Source organism: Tachyglossus aculeatus, chromosome X1 (assembly GCF_015852505.1).
Source record: "Tachyglossus aculeatus isolate mTacAcu1 chromosome X1, mTacAcu1.pri, whole genome shotgun sequence".
Lineage (NCBI taxonomy): Eukaryota > Metazoa > Chordata > Mammalia > Monotremata > Tachyglossidae > Tachyglossus > Tachyglossus aculeatus.
The window spans coordinates 119,313,986-119,335,835 of NC_052101.1; the positions used below are offsets into that span (position 1 = coordinate 119,313,986).

Here is a 21,850-nt window from a genome sequence, read left to right on the forward strand (position 1 = left end):
AGAGGATTTATGTACACTAGACTGTACCCCCAATTTTGTAATGGACTACCAACATTTATTGAGCCTAGATAGTCAACCTCTAAATGGGTATAAGAAATTAGATTCTGGTTTTTGTCAGGGTGAGGCACATGTTCCTGTGTACTTACCGCAAACAAAAAGTATTATTCAGAGAATTCCTATATTCAAGTACAAATTCATTTGACTCAATCAGTGGTCATTTGTTGAGCGTTTACTATGTGCAGAGCACTGTACTAAGCGCTTGGGAGAACACAATATAACCAAATTAGCAGGCACGTTCCCTGCCCATAACAGACATATTCCCTGTCCATAACGAGCTTACAGTCTAGAGGGACTCAAATTTTGACTTTGAGTGATATCACCTAATGTTTTAATGCCAGTTTCAACATTTGCTGTCTTGTTGATAGAGAGAATGAAGCATGTCTGTCTCTCACTGTAGACTTTAAGCTCATTGTGGGCAGGGAATGTTTGTTTATTGTTATTTTGTACTCTCATAAGCGCTTAGTACAGTGCTCTGCACACAGTGAGCTCTCAATAAATACGATTGACTGACGTACTATCGTTTGTAGTGGAGGTGCACCATGACTTCTGACTTACCCTAAGAGGTGTCTATTCTTGCTCATCACTTTATAGATCAAAACTGTTTCAAAGAAGGACTGATGTTGATTTGGGGTGTATGTAAATCTGCCTTTTTATCTGATTCATCCTGTGACTTTGGTGAATGCAAGTCGGTGACACACCACTAAATCCTATTCAGTCAATTAATCAATGGTATTTACTGAGCACTTACTCTGTGCAGGGCACTGTACAAAGCTCTCAGAAGAGTACAGTACAACAGAGTTAGCAGACATGTTCCCTGCCCACAACAAGCATTCAATCCCAAACATGCTGTATTCATATCTGACCCAAAAGGGGTTTTGTCATTGGGTCAGCCCAGTGACGCCTTAGTCGTCATTGCAGTAATCTTCTGCTTCTTGGAGTCCAGTCTGTTGACCTGCATACGAGATGCAGGGCTTTGTGGCTTTGTTTTTCACTTGCATCACCTTTTTGATTCCTACCTATGCCCCGATTTCTTGATTTAGACAGTATTCCTCAAAAGAAGCAGAAGTTCCAGTATTCTGGGTTACAGCCATTTTGTTTTCCTCAGCACATGTAGTCAGCCAGCATTCTGATCAGAATAATCCATTGGTGGCCAAACAGAAGCCAAAAGTCCTGTTTCTTCTTGGACAGTTCAGGTGCAACAACTACCTTCTGATTTTCTTTAAACTGATCCATGCAGCTTTCCTCCACATGATGCATTCACCATTGAATGGTTTTGGCCCTGTCGAATGATAATAACTGTGGTATTTGTTAAGTGTGGTGTTTGTTACTATTTGTCAAGCATTGAGGTTGTTAGAAGATAATCAGGTCAGACCCAGTTCCTGTCTCACATGGTGCTCACAGCCTAAGAGGGAGGGGTGGTGGGTGTTGAACCCTCATTTTACATCTGAGGAAAGAGGCCAAGAGAAGTTAAGTGACTTGCCCTAGGTCACACAACAAAGGGGAGACGTGGGATAGAACCCAGGTCTTCCGACTCCTAGGCCTGTGCTCTTTCCACTAGGCCATGCTTCTGGCTAATGTACGTATTCATTCATTCATTTAATCGTATTTATTGAGTGCTTACTGTGTGCAGAGCACTGTACTAAGCGCTTAGGAAGTACAAATTGGCAACATAATACAGTCTACAGTCTAGATGGGGAGAGAGACATTAATATACATACATACATATGGCTTTCCACCTCAGTTTCTTCACCATTTATATGAATGGATCCTTTTGGGCAATATTCACTGCATTTCCTTTGAGTTGTTGAGAAATGCATAACCATTTCAACTTGATGCAGTCACTTCTGCACTTAACACATCTAAAACAGAACTCCTTATCTTCCCACTCAAACACAGTCTTTCCCTTGACTTTCCCATCACTACAGATGGTACCACCAACCTTCCTGTCTCACATCCCGTATCCTTGGAGTTATCCTCGATTCCTCTCTCTCATTCAACCCACATATTCAATCCATCTCTAAATCCTGTCAGTCTCACCTTCACAACATCGCTAAAATCCGCCCTTGCCTCTCCATTGAAACTGTTACCACGTTAATCCAAGCCCTTATCCTATCCCGCCTTGATTACTGAATCAGCCTCGTTGCTGACCTCCCTGCTTCCTGTCTCCCCACTCCAGTTCATACTTCGCCCCGCTGCCCGGATCATTTTTCTACAAAAACATTCAAGCCACATTTCCCCCGCTCCTCAGCAATCTCCAGTGGTTGCCCATCCTCCTCCATGACAAACAGAAAGCGCTTTTCGTCTCTCCCCACTCCAGTCCATACTTCACCCTGCTGCCCGGATCATTTTTCTACAAAAGCATTCAAGCCACATTTCCTCCGCTCCTCAACAATCTCCAGTGGTTGCCCATCCTCCTCCATAACAAACAGAAAGCCCTTTTTGTCAGTTTCAAAGCACTCAATCACCTTGCCCCCTCCTACCTCACCTCGCTACTCTCCTACTACAACCCAGCCCGCACACTTTGCTTCTCGAATGCTAACCTTCTCACTGTACCTCGATGTAGTCTGTCTCGCTGCCAACCTCTCACCTATGTCCTGCCTCTGGTCTGGAGCACTCAACCTCTTCATAGCCGACAGACAATTACTCTCCCCTCCTTCAAAGCCTTATTGAAGGCACATCCCCTCCAAGAGGTCTTCCCTGACTAAGCCCTCCTTTCCTCTCCTCCCACTCCCTTTTTTGTCACCCTGACCTGCTCCCTTTATTCACCCCCCTTCCCAGCTCCACAGCATGTATGTACATATCTATAATTTTATATATTTATATTAATGTCTCTCTCCCCCTCTAGACTGTAAGCTCTTTGTGGGCAGGGAATGGCTGTTATTATTGGTATATCATACTCTCCCAAGCACTTAGTACAGTGCTGTGCACACAGTAAGTGCTCAATAAATGATTGACTACTGCAAGTTGCGTTTTCCTTTCCAGTTTTGCTACAGCATTTGCAAAAATGATGCAGTTGTCAATGAAGATGTTGCATCAGTTGCTCATTATCAAAACCCATTTCTTCCCTGTTGAGTCTCTAGAATAGAGATTCCAAGGCCGGCAAAAATGCATTTCTTGACACCTCTGCATCGGTTCGTACAGCATAGGCTGTTGAACAGCATGATTGCTGGTATACAGTTGCAGTCCATCTCCTCTACAACATGAAGACTGACTTTTTATAGTGTCTGTTGAAAACAGCATTGCATTTCACTGCCTCCAGTGCTTTCTTGTCATCAGATTTGAAGCAAACACTGATTTGGCATTCTCAGCATTTTTCTCTTATCAGTCAATGGGTGCAGATCTCTGTAAGCAGCATGGCTTAGTGACAAGAGCCCGGGCTTGGGAGTCAGAGGTCATGGGCTCTAATCCTGGCTCCGCCACTTATCAGCTGTGTTACTTTGGATAAGTCACTTAACTTCTCTGTGCCTGTTTACCTCATCTGTAAAATGAGGATTAAGACTGTGAGTCCCACGTGGGGCAACCCCATTACCTTGTATCTCCCCCAGCTCTTAGAACAGTGCTTGGCACATAGTAAGCACTTAACAAATACCATCATTATTATTATTATTACTAAGCACTTGGGAGAGTGCAGTATAACAGAGTGGGAAGACCCATTCCCTGCCCACAATGAGCTTATAGTCTGGAGGGATTGCAGGTAGAGGGAGTGGATGTCATCCACAGTTGAGTATTCTGAGTGTAATCTGGTTTATTTTCTGCTGGACTGAAGTTGAAGGTCATTTTTAATTTTACTGAGTATCACTCTGATGAAGGCTTTATGTATTTGTGAGAGGAGTGTTACTGGTGGGTAGTTTCAAAGGTCTTCAGTCTCTTTGTCAACACTATTGGCTTTGTTAAAGAAAGTTATGCAGAACCTTGGGCTAGAATCTTTAGCAGTCTGTCTCTTGCTTTGAGAAATTCCTCCCATTTCTTATCCCCACCTGGTCATTTTCCATGTTTCACATTGCATTTTCTTCACTAACAATATTTATTGAGGGCATGCTATGTGCAGAGCACTGTGCTAGGTACTTGGGGGGATATTAAAAAAAAATTCATGATTTCTTCCATCAACAAACTTGTCATCTAATAGGAAAGACAAGGGGCTATACATTGATGGAAACATGATTGTTAAAAGATATAAACACAGGAAGATAAGCTTCAAAACACGTATAGTTGTCCTTTGTACTTGAAGTTGTCCTACTTAAACTGTGAGCCCCATGTGGGACAGGGGCTGGGTCCAACCCAATTAACTTGTATCCAGCTAGCAAGTAGAACAATGTTTGAAACATCATAAACACTTACAAACACTATAAAAAAAGACACCACCGGCGAAATTCATGAATAGAAACGTATGGGTGTAAAGGCCAGTGCAGGGACTGCATCCACACAAAAGCTGTCTCTTGTTGAGCCATTAAGCTTTTGGTTTGCAGTGCTTGGCACTATCTAAGTTTTTGCCTCATTGTCTCACGATCCATACCAGGTTTCTGTTTGAAAAGAAACCCTCTCTGTCCTGGACTGTGTGGTGCGCTGTGCTGGTCTGTCTGTGGCATTTGTCTCCCATTTAGCCGCTGCGGTGAAGCAGCATCTGTAACCTTACGACACTTCCTCTGTTTTCTTTTGGTTTCCCAATTTCAGGCCACAATTCCTCAGCTGTTTAGGTACCCTCCTGCTGTCTATCCTCCTCACGTGCCCCACCCAGCACGGCTGGGCTGTAGCGAACGTAGCTTCAATCGATCCATCGTATCGATTGATCGACTCAGTGCTGGAGAACGTATTTCATGCTAGGATTTTGCTGTTTGTGGTCCTTTGGGAAGCAGCGTGGCGTAGTGGATGGAGCACGGGCCCGAGAGGCAGATGATCATGGGTTCTAGGGCAAGTCACTTCACTTCTTTGTGCCTCAGTTACCTCATCTGTAAAATGGGGATTGAGACTGTGAGCCCCATTCAGGACAGGGACTGTGTCCAACCTGATTTGCTAGTATCCACCCCAGCGCTTAGTACAGTGCCTGGCACATAGTAAGTGCTTAGCAAATACCACAATCATTATTAATTGTGAGCCTTTCTTGCTGTTTGCTGAGTATTGCCCATAAGCGACACAGACAGAATATCTTAAGGAGTCAGGTATGCCATCTGTGGGGAGGTCCAGTCTCCCAACAGAAGAAAAGGTTGGGCAGTACTACAGCCCTGTATACTTTTAGTTTGATCTGGGCCCTACAGATGTTAGTCTGTAAGACGTGTTCATTTAGCCAAGCCATTTTCAGGCATTTGCCTGTCGTCTTGGATGTGTACCTCTGGGACACAGTCATCTGTGTACAGCAATTCTTAAATGACTTTTTGTTTTAAGTGGTGCTTGGTAAACGCTTACTGTGTGCATAACACTATACTACGCGCTGGGGTAGATACAAGATAATCAGGTTGCACACAGTCCCTGACCTACATAGGATTCACAGTTTAGGAGGGAGTGGATTTTAATCCCCATTTTACAGATGAGGAAATGGAGGCCCAGGAAGTGACTTGCCAATGGTCACACAGCAGACAGGTGGCAGAGCCGGGATTTGAACCCAGGTCCTCTGACTCCCAGGCCCGTGTTCTTTTCACAAGGCTATGCTGCTTTCTGCTGTTTTAGGCTTTAGGATAATGCCCGAAGTCTGCTGAGTTAGGAAGAGTTTCTCACAGGAGCCAGAAGCATATTCTCCTACACCTGCATCTGGGTCATGATATATATATATATAGATATATATATATATATATAGATATATATATATATATATCTATATATATATATATATATAGTTGTCCTTTGTTTTCAAAGAAAACCCCACTGACGGTGAAGTTCACCTGTGAGCGCATGGCATGGCCCGGTGGAAACGGCCCGGGCTTGGGAGTCAGCGGACATGGATTCTGATCCCAGCTCCACCACTTGTCTGCTGTGTGACCTTGGGCAAGTCACTTTGCTTCTCTGGGCCTCAGTTACCTCATCTGGAAAATGGGGATTAAGACTGTGAGCCCCTCATGAATCAACCTGATTACCTTGTAACTACCCCCGTGCTTAGTACAGTGCTTGGCACATAGTAAGCACTTAACAAATACCGTTATTATTATTATGTGTGGCTGAAAAGGCCAGTGTATCATCATCATCATCAATCGTATTTATTGAGTGCTTAGTATGTGCAGAGCACTGTACTAAGCGCTTGGGAAGTACAAATTGGCAACATATAGAGACAGTCCCTACCCAACAGTGGGCTCACATGACCCACAATCTCAGCCACATTGGGCACACAAAAAAGATGTCCTTTGTCGTGGTGTTTGCTTAATGTTTGCAGTGCTTGACACTGGAATGTGCCTGTTGTATTGTTGTATTGCACTCTCCCAAGTGCTTAACACAGTGCTCTGCTCACATTCATTGTTGTATTTATTGAACACTTACTGTGTGCAGAGCACTGTACTAAGTGCTTGGAAAGAATAATTCAGCAACAGAGACAGACACTCCCTACAATAAATACGATTGACTGATTTCTGTTTTTGCCTTCTTTTCTCTCTTTCCATGTGAAGCTTTTGCTCCTAAAACTATTCCCTTCTTCCCCGGTGCTCCCATTTCAGATGCAGCATTGTTTGAGGTCTTGCTTTAACAGATAATCATCATTGTCCCACTGGGCAATAAGATCCTTGGATCTCCTCATTTCGCGTGTACCAGTGATATTTGTTTTTCCTTGTTCCTTCAGTGTGGCTCAGTGGAACGAGCATGGGCTTGAGAGTCAGAGGTCATGGGTTCAAATCCCGGCTCCGCCAATTGTCAGCTGTGTGACTTTGGGCAAATCACTTAACTTCTCTGTGCCGCAGTTACCTCATCTGTAAAATGGGGATGAAGACTGTGAGCCCCAAGTGGGACAACCTGATCACCTTGTATCCTCCCCAGCACTCAGAACAGTGCTTTGCGTATAGGAAGCGCTTAACAAATGCCATCATTATTATTATTATTATACACATGCTTAATCGATGGTGTTTCTTGAATCTTGATGGGCTAGTTCAGGCATTGTAGCTTACTGTACCCTAAGTCCTCTGGCCTTTGTCCATTGAATTCTGTGATGTCCCAGATGATGTGGCGCTTGGTCTGAAGTAGAAGCCTTTTCTTGTTTTGCCAGTTTCTGTTACTTTGTGGTAGTTTATTTGCAGCACTGCATTTGTGCTGCCAGCCGCTGTGATTTAAAGCTGGGCGGTTAATTGGGGTAAGCTTTGTAGAAGAGCTGGGATTTCAGACAGACTTTGCAGATGGGGGAAGTTGTGGTCTGGCCCATGTGAAAGGGAAGAGAATTCCAGGGGTGGGGGGAGGGCATGAACGCTTAGAACAGTGCTTGGCACATAGTAAGCGCTTAACAAACGCCATCATTACTATGAACAAGAGGCCAGAGCCAGGACGGTGAGTAACAGTGTGAAAATTTGCTGGGGAAGAGCATAGAGTATGAGCTGGGAGTAAAGAGGGCGGAAGAGAAAAAAGGCGAACCCTGAAGCCAGTGTCCAGGGATATTTGCTAGATGCCAAGGGAAGTGGGGATTTGAGGGGAGAGATGCGAATGTGAAGGAAGCTGATAGAGCCTGTGGAGTGGAGAATAGACTGAAGAGTGTGGAAATTAGAGACAGAGCAATCTTTGGCTGGTACAAAAATCAAATTGGGTGATGACATTAGCTTGAACCAGGGAGGTGGCCGTTTGGGTCCAAAGGGGGGGATGGATCTGAGAAATACCGTGGGGGCAAAAGTGGCAGGATGTAGTGACAGACTGAATGTGAGCATTAAGAGAGTGAGGAATCAAAGAAGACACCAAGATTGCAGGCTTCTGGGACAGAGAGGTGGGTTGTTGTAGTGTACTCTTCCAAGTGCTTAGTGCAGTGCTCTGCACCCAGTAAGTGCTCAATAAATATGATTGATTGACTGTTGGGGCTGGGGGGGAAGTTAGGAGAAGTGGGTTTAGGAGGGAAGATAATAATAATAATAATAATGATGGCATTTATTAAGTGCTTACTATGTGCAAAGCACTGTTCTAAGCGCTGGGGTAGATACAAGGTAATCAAGTTGTCCCACGTGGGGCTCACAGACTTAATCCCCGTTTTCCAGCTGAGGGAACTGAGGCCCAGAGAAGTGAAGTGACTTGCCCAAAGTCACACAGCTGACAAGTGGCGGAGCTGGGATTTGAACCCATGACCTCTGACTCCAAAGCCCGAGCTGTTTCTACTGAGCCACGCTGCTTCTGCTGCTGGGATATACATGTGGAGATGTCATGGGGGCAAAAAGAAACGTTAGATGGTTTAGTAGGGTAAAGGCTGGGACTGGTGAGGTACATTTGGGAGTCATCTGTATAGAGCTGTACAAGAAGATTAAGAAATCAATATTGAGCACTTACTGTGTGCAGAGCACTGTACTACGAGCTTGAGAGAGTACAATAACAACAGAGTTGGTAGGCACGTAAAGGAGACAGACATTAATAATGAGAAATGTTACAGATATCTACATACATGCCGTGGAGCTGAGGGTGGGGTGAACAGCAAGTGCTCCAATCAGTCAGTGGTATTTATTGAGCACTCACTATAACAGAATCAGCGTGCACATTCCCTGCCCAGAACAAGCTGACATTCTGTAGGGGAAGTCAGACATTAATATGAATACATAATTTGTAATCTGTAATTTAAAGATGTGTACACAAGTCCTGTGGGGTTGAGTGGGGCGAAATCAAATATCCAAAGGTCACAGATCCAAGTTCAGAGACAACGCAGAAGGGAGAGTGAGACGGGGAAAAGAGGGCTTAATCGGGGGAGGGCCTCTTGGAGGAGATGTGTCCTCAACAGTGCTTTGAAGGTGGAGAGAGTGGTGGTCTGGAGTACATGGAGGGGGAGGGAGTGGGAAAGGGGCGGTGGTGAGATAGACGAGTTGGAGCAGAGTGTGTGGGGTGGGCTGTAGGAGATCGGTGAGGTAAGGTTATGAGGGTGCGAGCTGATTGAGTTTCTTTTGGTTGCGGAGGTGGATGGGCAATGATTGGAGTTTCCTGAGGAGTGGGGAAACATGTCCTGAACATTTTAGTAGAGAAGTGATCCAGGCAACAGAGTGAAGTATGGACTGGACTGGGGAAAGACAGGAGGCAGGGAGGTCAGTAAGGAGGTGGAGGCAGTAGTCATGGCAGGATAGGATAATAATAATAAAAATAATAATGTTATGTAAGTGCTTACTATGTGCCAGATACAAGCACTGGGGTGGATAGAACCAAATTGGGTTGGGCACAGTCCCTGACTCACATGGGACTCACAGTCTCGATCCCCATTTTTCAGATGAGGTAACTGAGGCACAGAAAAGTGAAGTGACCTGCCCAAGGTCACACAGGATAAATGCATGGATTAGCATAGTAGCAGTTTGGATGAAGAGAAAAAGGTGGATTTTAGCAATGCCATGAAGGTGGAACCAACAGGGTTTGGTAACAGATTGAATGTTGGGTTGAATGAGAGTGAGTCGAGGGTAATGCCAAGGTTATGGGCTTGTGAGACAGGGAGGATGGTCGTGCTGTCTTCAGTGACAGGAAAGTCGGGGGCAGGACAGGGCTGGGGTGCGAAGATGAAGAATTCTATTTTGGATATATTAAGTTTGAAGTGTCGGCGGTATATCCAAGTAAAGATGTCTCAGAGGCAGGAGGAAATATGAGACTGCAGAGAAGGAGAGTGATCAGGGCTGGAGATGTAGATTTGGGAATCATCTGCATAGAGATGGTCATCAAAGCCATGGGAGTGAATGAGTTCTCTAAGGGAGTGGGTGTAGATGGGGAATAGAAAGGGATCCAGAACTGAGTTCCGGGGTGGGAGAGACTAAGAATTAGTGGCCAGAGAGAGGAGGAAAACCAGAAAGAGAGGACAGTGTCTGTGAAGCCAAGGTTGGATAACATTTCCAGGAGAAGGCAGTGGTCAATAGTGTCGAAGTCGGCCGAGAGGTCGGGGTGGATTAAGATGGACTAGAGGCTGTTGGATTTGGCAAGAAGGAGATCAGTGGTGACCTTGGAGAGGGCTAGTTTCTGAGGAGTAAAGGGTGGCAGAAGCCAGATTGTAGGGGGTCAAGGAGAGAATTGGAGGAGAAGTAGTGGAGAGAGTGGATGTAGACAACTCACCCAAGCAGTTTGGAAAGGAATGGTAGAAGGGAGCTGTGGAATCAAGGGAGGGTTTTTTAGGATGTTGGAAAGCAGTGGGGAAAAAAACCCCGTTGAAAAAGGGATAGTTGACGATGGTAGTCAGGGAGGAAAGAAGAGAAAGGGCAAGAAGATGAGCTCCCAGAAAGTGAGCAGGTAAAAGTAAGGGACCCAGAAAAGAGCCTTTAGGGACACCTGCAGTTTGAGGGTGGAAGGTGGAAGAAGAGCTAGTGAATGGGTAGTGAATGAGTGAAGAATTAGCCAGAGGGATGGGAGGAGAACTCGGGAGTACTGAGTTAGGGTTTCCAGAAGTAGAGAGTGACCCACAGTGTTAAAGACAGCAGAGGGGTCAAGGTTTAGGACCGAGTAAGCATTTAATATTCCTTTAAGCACTTGGTATTCACTCCACTTTCAGGCCCACAGCAGTTGGGTTCATCTCTGTAATTGATTTTAATGTCTTTCCCCCCGCCTAGTTTTGTTAAGCGCTTAACAAATACCATCGTCATCATGTCTACCAACTCTTTTGTCTTGTACTCTCCTAAGTGCTCCCATGGCTTCAACTACCATGGCTTCAACTCTTAACTCTTCAACTCTCCAGCCCTGATCTCTCTCCCTCGCTGCAGTCTTACATTTCCTCCTGCTTTCAAGACATCTCTACTTGGATGTCTTGTATCCACCCCAGTGCTTCATACAGTGCCTGGCACACAGCACTTAACAAATACTATTATCATTATTATTATTATTTCCAAAACAGAGCTTCTTATAATAATAATAATAATGGTACTTGCTAAGCACTTACTATGTCTTCCCACCCAAACCCTGTCTTCCCCATGACTTTCCCACTACTGTAGATGGCACCACCATCTTTCCTGTTCATTCATTCATTCAATCATATTTATTGAGCGCTTACTCTGTGCAGAGCACTGTAATTGGGAAGTACAAATTGGTAGCATATAGGGATGGTCCCTACCCAACAACAGGCTCACAATCTAGAACGGGGAGACAGACAAAAAAAATCCCAAGCAGACAGGTGTCAGTACCAACAGAATAAATAGAATTATAGCTATATACACATCATTAATGAAAATAGAGTAATAAATATGTACAAATATACACAAATGCTGTGGGGAGGGGAAGGGGGAAGGGCACAGGGGAGGGGAGGAGGAGAGGAAAAGGAGGCTCAGTCTGGGAAGGCCTCCTGGAGGAGGTGAGCTCTCAGTAGGGCTTTGAAGAGAGGAAGAGAACTAGCTTGGCGGTTGTGTGGAGGGAGGGCATTCCAGGCCAGAGGTAGGACGTGGGCCAGGGGTTGACGACGGGACAGGCGAGACGAGGAGATTAGCAGCAGAGGAGCGGAAGGTGTGGGCTGCGCTGGAGAAGGAGAGAAGGGAGGTGAGGTAGGAAGGGTCAAGGTGATGGAGAGCTTTGAAGCCGAGAGTGAGGAGTTTTTGCTTGTTTCGAAGGTTGATAGGCAACCACTGGAGATTTTTGAGGAGGGGAGTGACGTGCCCAGATCATTTCTGTACAAAGATAATCCAGGCAGTAGAGTGATGTATAGACTGTGAGCCCATTGTTGAGTAGGGACCGTCTCTCTATGTTGCCGATTTGTACTTCCCAAACACTTAGTACAGTGCTCTGCACACAGTAGGCGCTCAATAAATACGATTGAATGAATGAATGAATGACTGAAGCAGGGAGAGACAGGAGGATGGGAGATCAGAAAGGAGGCTGATGCAGTAATCCAGTCGGCCCGTAACCTTGGCGTTATCCTTGACTCCCCTCTCTCATTCAACCCACATATTTGATCCATCACTAAATCCTGTCCGTTCCACCTTCCACAACATTGCTAAAATCTGCCCTTTCTACTCCATCCAAGCTGCTATCATGTTAACCCATTCACTTATAATAATAATAATAATAATAATAATGATGGTATTTGTTAAGCGCTTACTATGTGCAAAGCACTGTTCTAAGCGCTGGGGGGGGGATACAAGGCGATAAGGTTGTCCCACGTGGGGCTCCCAATCTTAATCCCCATTTTCCAGATGAGGGAACTGAGGCCCAGAGAAGTGAAGTGACTTGCCCAAAGTCACACAGCTGACAAGTGGCGGAGCTGGGATTTGAACCCATGACCTCTGACTCCAAAGCCCAGGCTCTTTCCACTGAGCCACGCTGCTTCTCTATCCTACCCCACCTGGATTACTGTGTCAGCCTCCTTGCTGACCTCCCTGCCTCCTGTTTCTCCCCATTCCAGTCCATACTTCACTCTGCTGCCTGGATCATTTTTCTACAAAAACATTCATGCCATGTTTTTCCCACTCCTCAAGAAACTCCAGTGGTTACCCATCCACCTCCACATCAGTCAGAAACTCCTCACCATTGGCTTTAAAGCACTCAGTCACCTTGCCCCCTCCTACCTCACCTACTACTCTCCTACTATAACTCAGCCCACACACTTCGCTCCTCTAATGCTAAACTTCTCACTGTACCTCGAGCTCATCTATCTTGCCGCCAACCTCTCGCCCACGTCCTGCCTCTGGCCTGGAATGCCCTCCCTCCTCAAATTTGACAATTACTCTCTCTCTCTCTCCCCCCCACCCCCCTCCTTCAAAGCCTTATTGAAGACACATCTCCTCCAAGAGGCCTTCCCTGACTAAAGCCTCTTTTCCTCTCCTCCCACTCCCTTCTCTGTCACCCTGACTTGCTTCCTTTGTTCAGTACCACCCCCCAGCCCCCCCAGCACTTGCGTACATATCTGTACGCTGAGAAGCAGTGTGGCTTAGTGGAAAGAGCATGGGCTTGGGGGTCAGGTCGTGGGTTCTAATCCTGGCTCTGCCACTTGCCAGCTGTGTGACTTTGGGCAAGTCACTTAATTTCTCTGTGCCTCAATTACCTCATCTGTAAAATGGAGGTTAAGACTGTGAGCCCCTGCATGGTACAACCTAATTACCTTGCGACTACCCCAGTGCTTAGAACAGTGCTTGACACATAGTAAGCGCTTAACAAATGTCGTCATTATTACTGTTATTATTTATATTAATGTCTGTTTCCCCCCCACCCCCCAGCCCCTCTAGCCTGCAAGCTCGTTGTGGGCAGGTAACATGTCTACCAACTCTATTATATTGTTAAATTGTACTCACCCAAGTGCTTAGTACAGTGCTTGCACACAGTAAGTGCTCAATAAATATGATTGACTGTAGTGTGACAAGAGATGTGATTGAAACTAATGATGATGTTTCTCCAAGAGCATGCTATTGATTAGAGTTTTTCAACTTTATTTTGAAGGATTTTTTCAGTTCTCTCAGCTATTCTGTATTTGGGCAATGTCACTTACAAAAAGAGAGCTACTGGTCGGGATGAAGGTTTGGAAGTAGGACCCCCAGAAGTGCTGGACACACTCTCACAACTTCTGAAGGTATCTTTCTCTTTCTGCTGTCAGGGAAGTGTGAGGGTCACCAAGTGTACCATTAAAAAGAGCTCTCTACCTGGGCTATAGCAAAAGCAGGGACTAGGGGTAGGGCCTAATGACCAAATCTCCCAAAGCAGGAAACAAATCCCTGCTCTCCACCCTTCCAGTTTCCCACCACAGGAGACAAAGCTCTCTTTCTCCCTACCCACTGCAAACCCCCAACCTAGCCCACCTTGGGTATCTGAGCCTCCAAGGGAGGGTAACGCCCATGTTTCCTCCACCCCTTAATTACCATCTCATTGCCTGCTGTCTCCTATGTTGTCTCCAGTAAACACAATACAACTTTTTGGGGGGAAGTTGGGGGTGGGAGGGGTGTATGTTTGCTCTTGTGCTCAATTTTAGTAACTTGAAACAGTTTTCTACTGTCTCAGTATACAAAACCTTGTGGCTCCTGCTTGGAGAATGCTGGCCAAAGTATTATCTTAATGGAGATTTAAAAGACAAAGTAAATACAAAACTTTTGGCGTGCTGTCCTGACTGTCTTTAAACTCCTATTTTTGTGGCAAGGGAAAGAGGTCTTTCTACGCCAAAATAAAAGACTTTCATTTTGTGTTAATTTTGTAAATAGTGAAAAAATGTCATTTAAGACACAGTACGTCCTCCTATTGACTATGTAGCGTTAATAAAATACTTTGATATTTGAAGGGATAAAATGCTGTGTGGTGGTTTCTTAATCTTTTCCTTTTTTGTTTTTCAAAAAAAAAACCAAAACAGGTCAAGCGAGAGATTTTAGTGGAAGTTCTGACCAAAAGAAAAACTGTGACTGCTAATGACAAACTTATTCTTCCATATAGTCTCAGTGAGGTGAGCAGTGTGTGCAAGGCTCTTGGAATTATTCACTCATACATCCAGTCGTATTTATGACCATGAACATTGTGTTTTTAAATGAAATAACTTGAGTCCCACAGTTAGAACCTACCCACAACTTTTTCATGTCCCCAACAGAATAACTGTTTTTTACTTAGGTTAAAATGTTATTTGAGTTGTACTTCTCTTTTACTCTGAAAAACTAAATAGTCATTCCGGACACTTTGCCTTGTCTTTTGGCTGACTTGAGACTTTTTTCACCAGGCAAAAACAGCCCGTGACTCAATGGCAAAATCATTGTACAGTGCTTTGTTCGATTGGATCGTTCTACGTATTAATCATGCTCTTCTTAATAAAAAGGATATGGAAGAATCTGTTACAGTAAGTACTTTTCCAGCGATAATTTCATTTCTAGGCTCAACTGCTGAGTACATTGGTGTTAAACTCAGTTAAACTACTGAGTTTAGCAAATAAATACTGTCTATTCATCAGCGACAAGTGAAAAATCAAGGTTAGCCAGCAGGCTGTCCCCATTCCTTGTTAGCAAATAGCAGCAGGAAGAAGAGAGGCATTGGGAGGAGACATCAAATGGACAGAAAAAGAGATAAACCTAAAATAATAAACTGTCACATCCACACAGATAAAGAGGCAGAGAGACAAGCATCTGACAACTGTATTTTTGTTTGGCTGGGAAACTAAGTCAGCATTTGTTAAGGCCTATAGACGAAGTTCCTTGTATTAAGGTTGCTTTTCTTATCCAAGATTGAAAATTATACATTTTTTGATGTAGTGGAATGCTTTTGAATGCCATTTGTAGCAATAAAGCAGGTAAATATCTATAACATTTGTTTAGTTAAGCTTTAGGCTATTTGGCTACCACAGCTGAAAGATTTTTCCCTTCGTATTCATAGAAAGAGTTCCTTCAAAACATTTGTGTGTGATTTTTCTTTCTCCAAGTGCCTGTCTATTGGAGTACTGGATATATTTGGATTTGAAGATTTTGAAACCAATAGTTTTGAGCAGTTCTGTATAAATTATGCAAATGAGCAACTTCAGTATTACTTCAACCAACACATCTTCAAACTAGAACAGGTAAGAAATAAAATTTAAGCCTGCTAACCACAACAAGAAGAATGTATTCTCTCAAGCGCTCAATACAGTGCTCTTCACAGAATAAGTGTTCAGTAAATGCCGTTGATTGGTTGATTGAATTAGAACATGATTTTAGAGTAGTGATGAAGATTAACGTCTGTCTTTGAACATAATTTCCCCTCTGTCCATCCAAAGGTGAGCTTGATAAAATCCTATTCACTTGTGTTTGTAAAAACGTCAGGTGGTGGTGCTTTTTATGTTGTTTTGTTTTTAACACCATGCCTGTTGTCAAATGAGTCAGTAACTAAAGCCTCGTTGAGGATAAAGTGACACTGATTTTAGCCAGCTCTTAATACTTCCAGTTTTATGTGCAAAGACAGCTAACATATGTTTTATTATTTTTGAATTCTTCTCGTTCTCATTTTATCATTCAATTTGGGCATTAATCATACAGAAAATTTAGTGAAATTATGGAAATATTTGATATTGGATCTGTTATGGATTCTGTAAAATAATGAAGTTGTAAATACATTTGCTTTTCTGAAATAAAAATTCCACCATCAAGGTACTGTAAAACTCTAACGTTCTAAATCCAGCTTTCTCTTTTTTTTCCTGATAAAACATTTTTTCCTCATATGCTGTTTTTAAATTATACAGGAAGAATATCAGAGTGAAGGGATCACTTGGCACAATATTGATTATACGGATAATGTAGGTTGCATTCATTTAATCAGCAAGAAGCCCACAGGCCTTTTCTATCTGCTGGACGAAGAAAGCAAGTAAGCAGAAGTGATCTAGTTCACTCTGTGGTGAACCTGGGATTTGCAGTATTTGACAAAATTAGACAAAGCTGACTGTCCATTAAGCATAACTAAATTATAAAGCATTGAGAAGGTGGTTTTACATGCAAATTCCATTGGTTCATGCTTTAAAAATTATTTGTCTGATTTATATCTGTTAAGAATCTAAAGTTTCCATGTTTCTTTGAAAGCCACATTTTAAAACAAGATAGATGTGTTCTGTGAAAGGCAATAAAGTAAAATAATCTTTTGTAGCTCAGGGAACTAGGAGATCAGCATTACCAGACACCCCTCTGTTTAAATGGAGGCCTGTCTAGGAGCAGACTGGACTAGCTGATCTTAATGGTTCCTTCCAGCCCTATGATTCTGCGATGATTTTGTAATACATTTGAAGACTGTGTCCTGGTTATAGTGGAATATTTCAATATCCGAATCTTCCCGCAAACTCTAGCCTTCCTAGAGATTTGTGTCTGCATTTTTGAAGTCATCAATAATTGTCTACCAAAATCACTTCTTTTGTTTGTACTTTGAATGGAGGGGGGAGGGGGCGTTAGCATACATACAGAACACCCTGCAGTAATCAAATATATCAACTGTTACTCATCTAGCTGACCTTTACCAAACTTCTTTTAAATTTTCATCATAGCTTTCCCCATGCCACCAGCCAGACTCTGCTGGCAAAGTTCAAACAACAACACGAGGAGAATAAATTCTTTGTTGGCACCCCAGTAATGGAGCCTGCTTTTATTATTCAACATTTTGCCGGGAAAGTTAAATACCAGATAAAGGTATGTGATCTTTTTATTATCAGTCTAAAAAGTCATGAATAGTATCATTACCCAACCAGGAAAGATGATAAAAATCAGTTCAATTTGTTGTTTGTTGGATGACTTCGTTCATACAAGAAAGCCTAATACGTCCTCATAGGGGAGAGGCTCCGCCTACCTCTACTGGAGCCAAGAGTGGGTGGAAGCTGGATCCGTGCATAATGGAGTTTCCCCCAGTATCAGGGCCTTGGGGTCCCCAGGGATCCCTCTGAAGACCTGGCAGTCCCCTCCTCTTCGTCTCTGCTTCTCATCCAAGGAGGCTTTTCCTTGCTGTGTTGAAGTACCCAAAGAAGCACCCCCCACGCCCGTTTAACTTGTCGACCCTAAAACCCTGTAGATTTTTGACCTGCTGAAATGTAATCAGTTTTCTTGGTTGCATTCTCATCCTCCTCTCTGTCTGTCTGTATGTCTGTTCTCCCACTTCAGATTGTGAGCCCCTGGCAGGCCAGGGCCAGAGGCTTCACAGAGTTTCATCAGCACCCAATGCAGAGCTTGGCAAAGCACGATGCCGAGCGCTTAACAAATGTTAATGCAACAGCTGCTACTGTTGAAATATGGCTCGAATTCTTTTTTTCGAATATAGGCCTTGTAAACCTGCTTTCACTGGTTTAGAATGACACCTGCTCCTGTCGGCTACTTGTACGGTACCCAGTGCGCAAAGAACCTATCTGACATAAGGATGTGAGCATGTATGTGAGTGACTCTCTGACAATTTTCCCCAGGATTTCCGCGAGAAAAACATGGATTACATGAGACCCGACATTGTGGCTTTGCTGAGAAGTAGTGACAGTTACTACATTCGGGAATTAATTGGGATGGATCCGGTGGCTGTGTTTCGCTGGGCTATTCTGAGGGCAGCCATTAGAGCAATGGCAGTTTTCCGGGAGGCAGGACGTCTCAGAGCTGAGAGGACTGAGAAAACTGCAGGTACTGAGAAGAAACCACATCCTACACATTTTCAAAACCCCTGCAGTGGTTACTCATGACCACTTTCCAAAAAATAGACTTAACCAGCTAGTCACTATATACAGTGAAAACTGTAGCAGTTGTTGTAATGTAGAAAATTGGGAGCTTGTTGTTTCTTTGTAACATATTGCTGTTCTGAGCTGTATAATCAAGTGAACCATTTGCATCCAGATGGTGACTCGTGTCTGCTTTTTACGATCACTCTGAGAAATATAAACTTTGAAGACGTTTGAGGTCTTGAAATGTTTTAATGGTTTGAGTTTAGTAACTGTTCAGTCTTCTTGCAATACTAAGCAGTATTTTAGTACAGGAAGTGAAAGGATGCCATGCAGATATAAAGGGAATTAGAATAAAGAGCAGTGTTCTCTGTTGAGAAAGATTTGAACACCAAAATTTGCATCCCTCCACCCTCCCCACTCCCTAATCTGTCCCATGAAGAAGGAAAAAAAAATAAACCTATGGGTCACTAAGCATTCAGAAGTTTAATTTTGTGTATCTTCCAGAAGACAAAGTCAGCAATCCAGAACTTTCAGTGTGGCATTGGGACAATATTTCTGTTTGAAATCAGGAGGCCATCGCTATTTTCATTCCCAGCAGTAGGCTGGATGTTCCTCAAATGTCTCCCATTGAATATTACTCTCCATTAACCCTCTAAAGGATGAAAGCTAGTGCTAGCCCTGTGTGTTACTGTTTGAGTAGTGGCTTCATAAATCTTCGCAGTTTTACCATTCCCAAGTTTATCCAAGTCTTAAAAAAAAAAATCCAACTTTAGCTTCACATGCATCTTTAATTTGAAGGTCTATTTTCAGAGAAAATCAGTTCAGCCAACTCAATTCTCCATGTTCCTAGGGAGGGCGGCCCCTCTCCCCTCCAGTTTCCCTCTGAAGCCTTGCTGTGAAGACCTCAGAGACTCACTTCAGGTAAGCTTACTTGTCCTGGGCTGGTGGAGGGTGTTACACCCTCCACCCTCCACCCATTGGCACCACTAATAGGACTCCCATTCCATAAAAGCCTGCAGAACTCCAGTTCTCCCCCCCCCCCCCCACCTCCCCCCCTTTTATTGATCCCAGCACCCCAGGGTCAGTGGGGAGAGGGAGGTCCTCCCCAGGGCCAAGGAGAGTACCCTAATTGAAGTCTGCTTGGGCCCAGCCAGCTCCCTCGCCCCCCCGCCCCCTACCCCCCGACCGATACCTCCCCTTCCTTCCATCTTCCTTTGGCCTGGGAAGATTCCTCCTGAACTGCTGGGGTGCTGGAGATCCTTTAAATTAAAAGACTAAGAGCAAAGAAAGAGAGGGTGTGAGATCCGAGCTATTAGTTTCCCTAAAGATCCCGTCTAGCTGCTGGAACTTAGGCTCCTCTCCACCAGCTGTGCCACTATAGGCTCATTCAGGCTCCCAGGCTCTGCATGACCTCCACCTGAGACCTAGGGGTTAGGGGAGGGTTCCCAGTCCCTCCATTCAGGACTCCCTCCCCTACCAAGACCCCTCTGTCCTTTTCCCCTGGGAGCGAGAACTAGGGTGAGTCCACCCTAGCCCCAGGCCACCTGTGAACCAAGCCACCAAGGCAGCCTTGAGCATGCATAGATGAAGGGAGAGTTCCAAGTTTCATTGCAAGCTATTAGGGCTATTAGCTCCTCTCTCCCCAGTGCATCCTGTGCAGGTGAGTAATGGCAATTGTCTCCTTGGCCCTCAAGCTATGTCCCTCCCCTTCACTTCCCAAGGAGATGGGAAATACATTTTTTAAAAAAGGAAACACTCTCAGTAAGAACGTTTTGGGTTTCCCTCTATTTGTCAGGTTCCCAAGGGAACAGTGGTGCGTGGCTGCTTTTCAAGCTGCCTGTACAGCACCTTCTAAACCAAATCTAATTTGGCTACAGTCTAACATGGTGTTGCCCCACAAGAAACTGGCCATGCTGTTACTCATCCTTTAGCTGTCTGTCTCAATCCTACTGGGGGGACCCTGGAGAAGTTTGGCCAAGTTGGCGGAATTTACCGTCTCGACGACCGCCTCCCCACTGTTTAATCTGTGTCCGAAGCAAGGGTCGTCTAGCCAGTTGGGCTCCCGTCTCCCACCCTAGTTAACACAGTCCTTCCAGATGCTCCCTGCCCTACTAGCCTTTCAGGATGAGATGGTAGTCTATGCCAATCCTGTGAAATTGTGAGGTTTTAGCAAAGCTGGGGGTTCCGTGCAATCACTTGCTTGCCAGATCAAGCTTCTGGCATCACTGCCGCTGGAGGTCACAGCGGAAGAGTATTCTGGGGCTCTCCCTCGCCCGATGAGCCGGGATCCCTTCCCTGCGAGGGAGAGACTTTCTGAGAGGAGGCTTAGTGAGAGGAGGAGTCACCTCCCATGGTATAACTGTACCACTTCATGGACTTTGTCCTGAAGATGGAGTGGGCAGGGGTAGTTAAGCCACTCCTGGTCTTGGATCCTGCCTGTTGCTAGTACATCCCCAGTCATCCCCGATACCCATTCCATAGGGAAGTAGACATTTGTTCCTCCTGAAACCCTGTGATCCAATAGTCTGCAATCCTCGTTCCAATGTAGCAGACCGATTGCTACCCGCGTGTCGGGATTTGTCTCCTTTTGTCCTCAATGCCACATTTGAGGAGTTTGTTCCCGTGATTGTTACCATTTTGGGGATGAAGTATCTCACCCCCTTGACCCTGGATGCTAAGCACATTGGCACCAGAGTGTTTCACACGCTCAATTCTGCAGCCTGAGCTGCTAGGTTTTTGGCTTTCGTGATAGCATATAGCATATTCTGATGGCATTCCATCAGAGACCACTTGTACCTCCCATCAGAGCTGTGCATGATTCCATTGAGAACTCAGCCAAAGCCCGCAATTACCGGTTTATGGTGATCAAGGAGGTGGCTACCACCATTTTTGAGCCCATGAATATAATGAACAGTGCTTGGCACGTAATAAGCGCTTAACAAATACCATCATTATTATTATAATGCCCAACTACTGGCATTTTGCCTGGCTGTGCTTAACTAATTTACCCATTGTCGCCCAAGCCGGGGTGGAAAAGCCTAACTTGAATGGGCAAGATATTTTCAGGGAGGGTTTCAGTCAAATTTGTCTCCCAGGATATGCAGAACAAAGAATGAGTGTGTAGTGGCCTGAACCTCTCCCTCTCCTTACCCAGAGGAGGGCTTCCAGTCTGCCGCAGGGCTTTGGTAGGGACTGATAGTATACTCAGGATCAGTGCTATCAAAACAACCAGGCAAGCACCCAACAGCCATCCTTCCTGGACAACTTACTTAGAGGTGGTAGGGGATGAGACCAGTCTAGCCAGTGTCATCAGGATTCCTGGCAGCCACACACATCCAGCCACCCCTCTCTCACCTCAGGACACCCTGATGAGAGAGAGTTTGTTTTTCATCATGGACGGCCCATCATTTTCCCCAGTTCCTGGACCCTGAGCATCATTTCTTTTGCATAGGGCTTGGAAAAGAAAAAAAAAAAAGAAAGTTCAAGGGGATGCCCTGGAAAAGGCTATCCCCCCTCCTTACCCACTAAAGCCTGGCTATTCACGTTCGACCCAGAAGACACTTACCTCTGCTCCCCTATTCAACCAAAACAGCACAGATTGCTCCATTTTCAAATAAGTGACTTTCACGGCTAGTTTTGTTC

The 21,850-nt window shown here is 44.7% G+C and overlaps 1 protein-coding gene across 13 annotated transcripts in view; it reads left to right on the plus strand.

Moving 5' to 3' along the window:
- Positions 1 to 21,850, plus strand: part of MYO9B (myosin IXB) — a 115,907-nt gene that overhangs the window by 55,512 nt on the left and 38,545 nt on the right. For all 13 annotated transcript variants that reach the window (XM_038773000.1, XM_038773005.1, XM_038772999.1 and 10 more), the window contains exons 7-13: positions 13,534 to 13,663; positions 14,432 to 14,521; positions 14,789 to 14,905; positions 15,482 to 15,616; positions 16,274 to 16,395; positions 17,063 to 17,204; positions 17,966 to 18,170. In XM_038773000.1, coding sequence (XP_038628928.1) covers positions 13,534 to 13,663; positions 14,432 to 14,521; positions 14,789 to 14,905; positions 15,482 to 15,616; positions 16,274 to 16,395; positions 17,063 to 17,204; positions 17,966 to 18,170 — 941 coding nt within the window. The remainder of the gene's footprint in view (positions 1 to 13,533; positions 13,664 to 14,431; positions 14,522 to 14,788; positions 14,906 to 15,481; positions 15,617 to 16,273; positions 16,396 to 17,062; positions 17,205 to 17,965; positions 18,171 to 21,850) is intronic.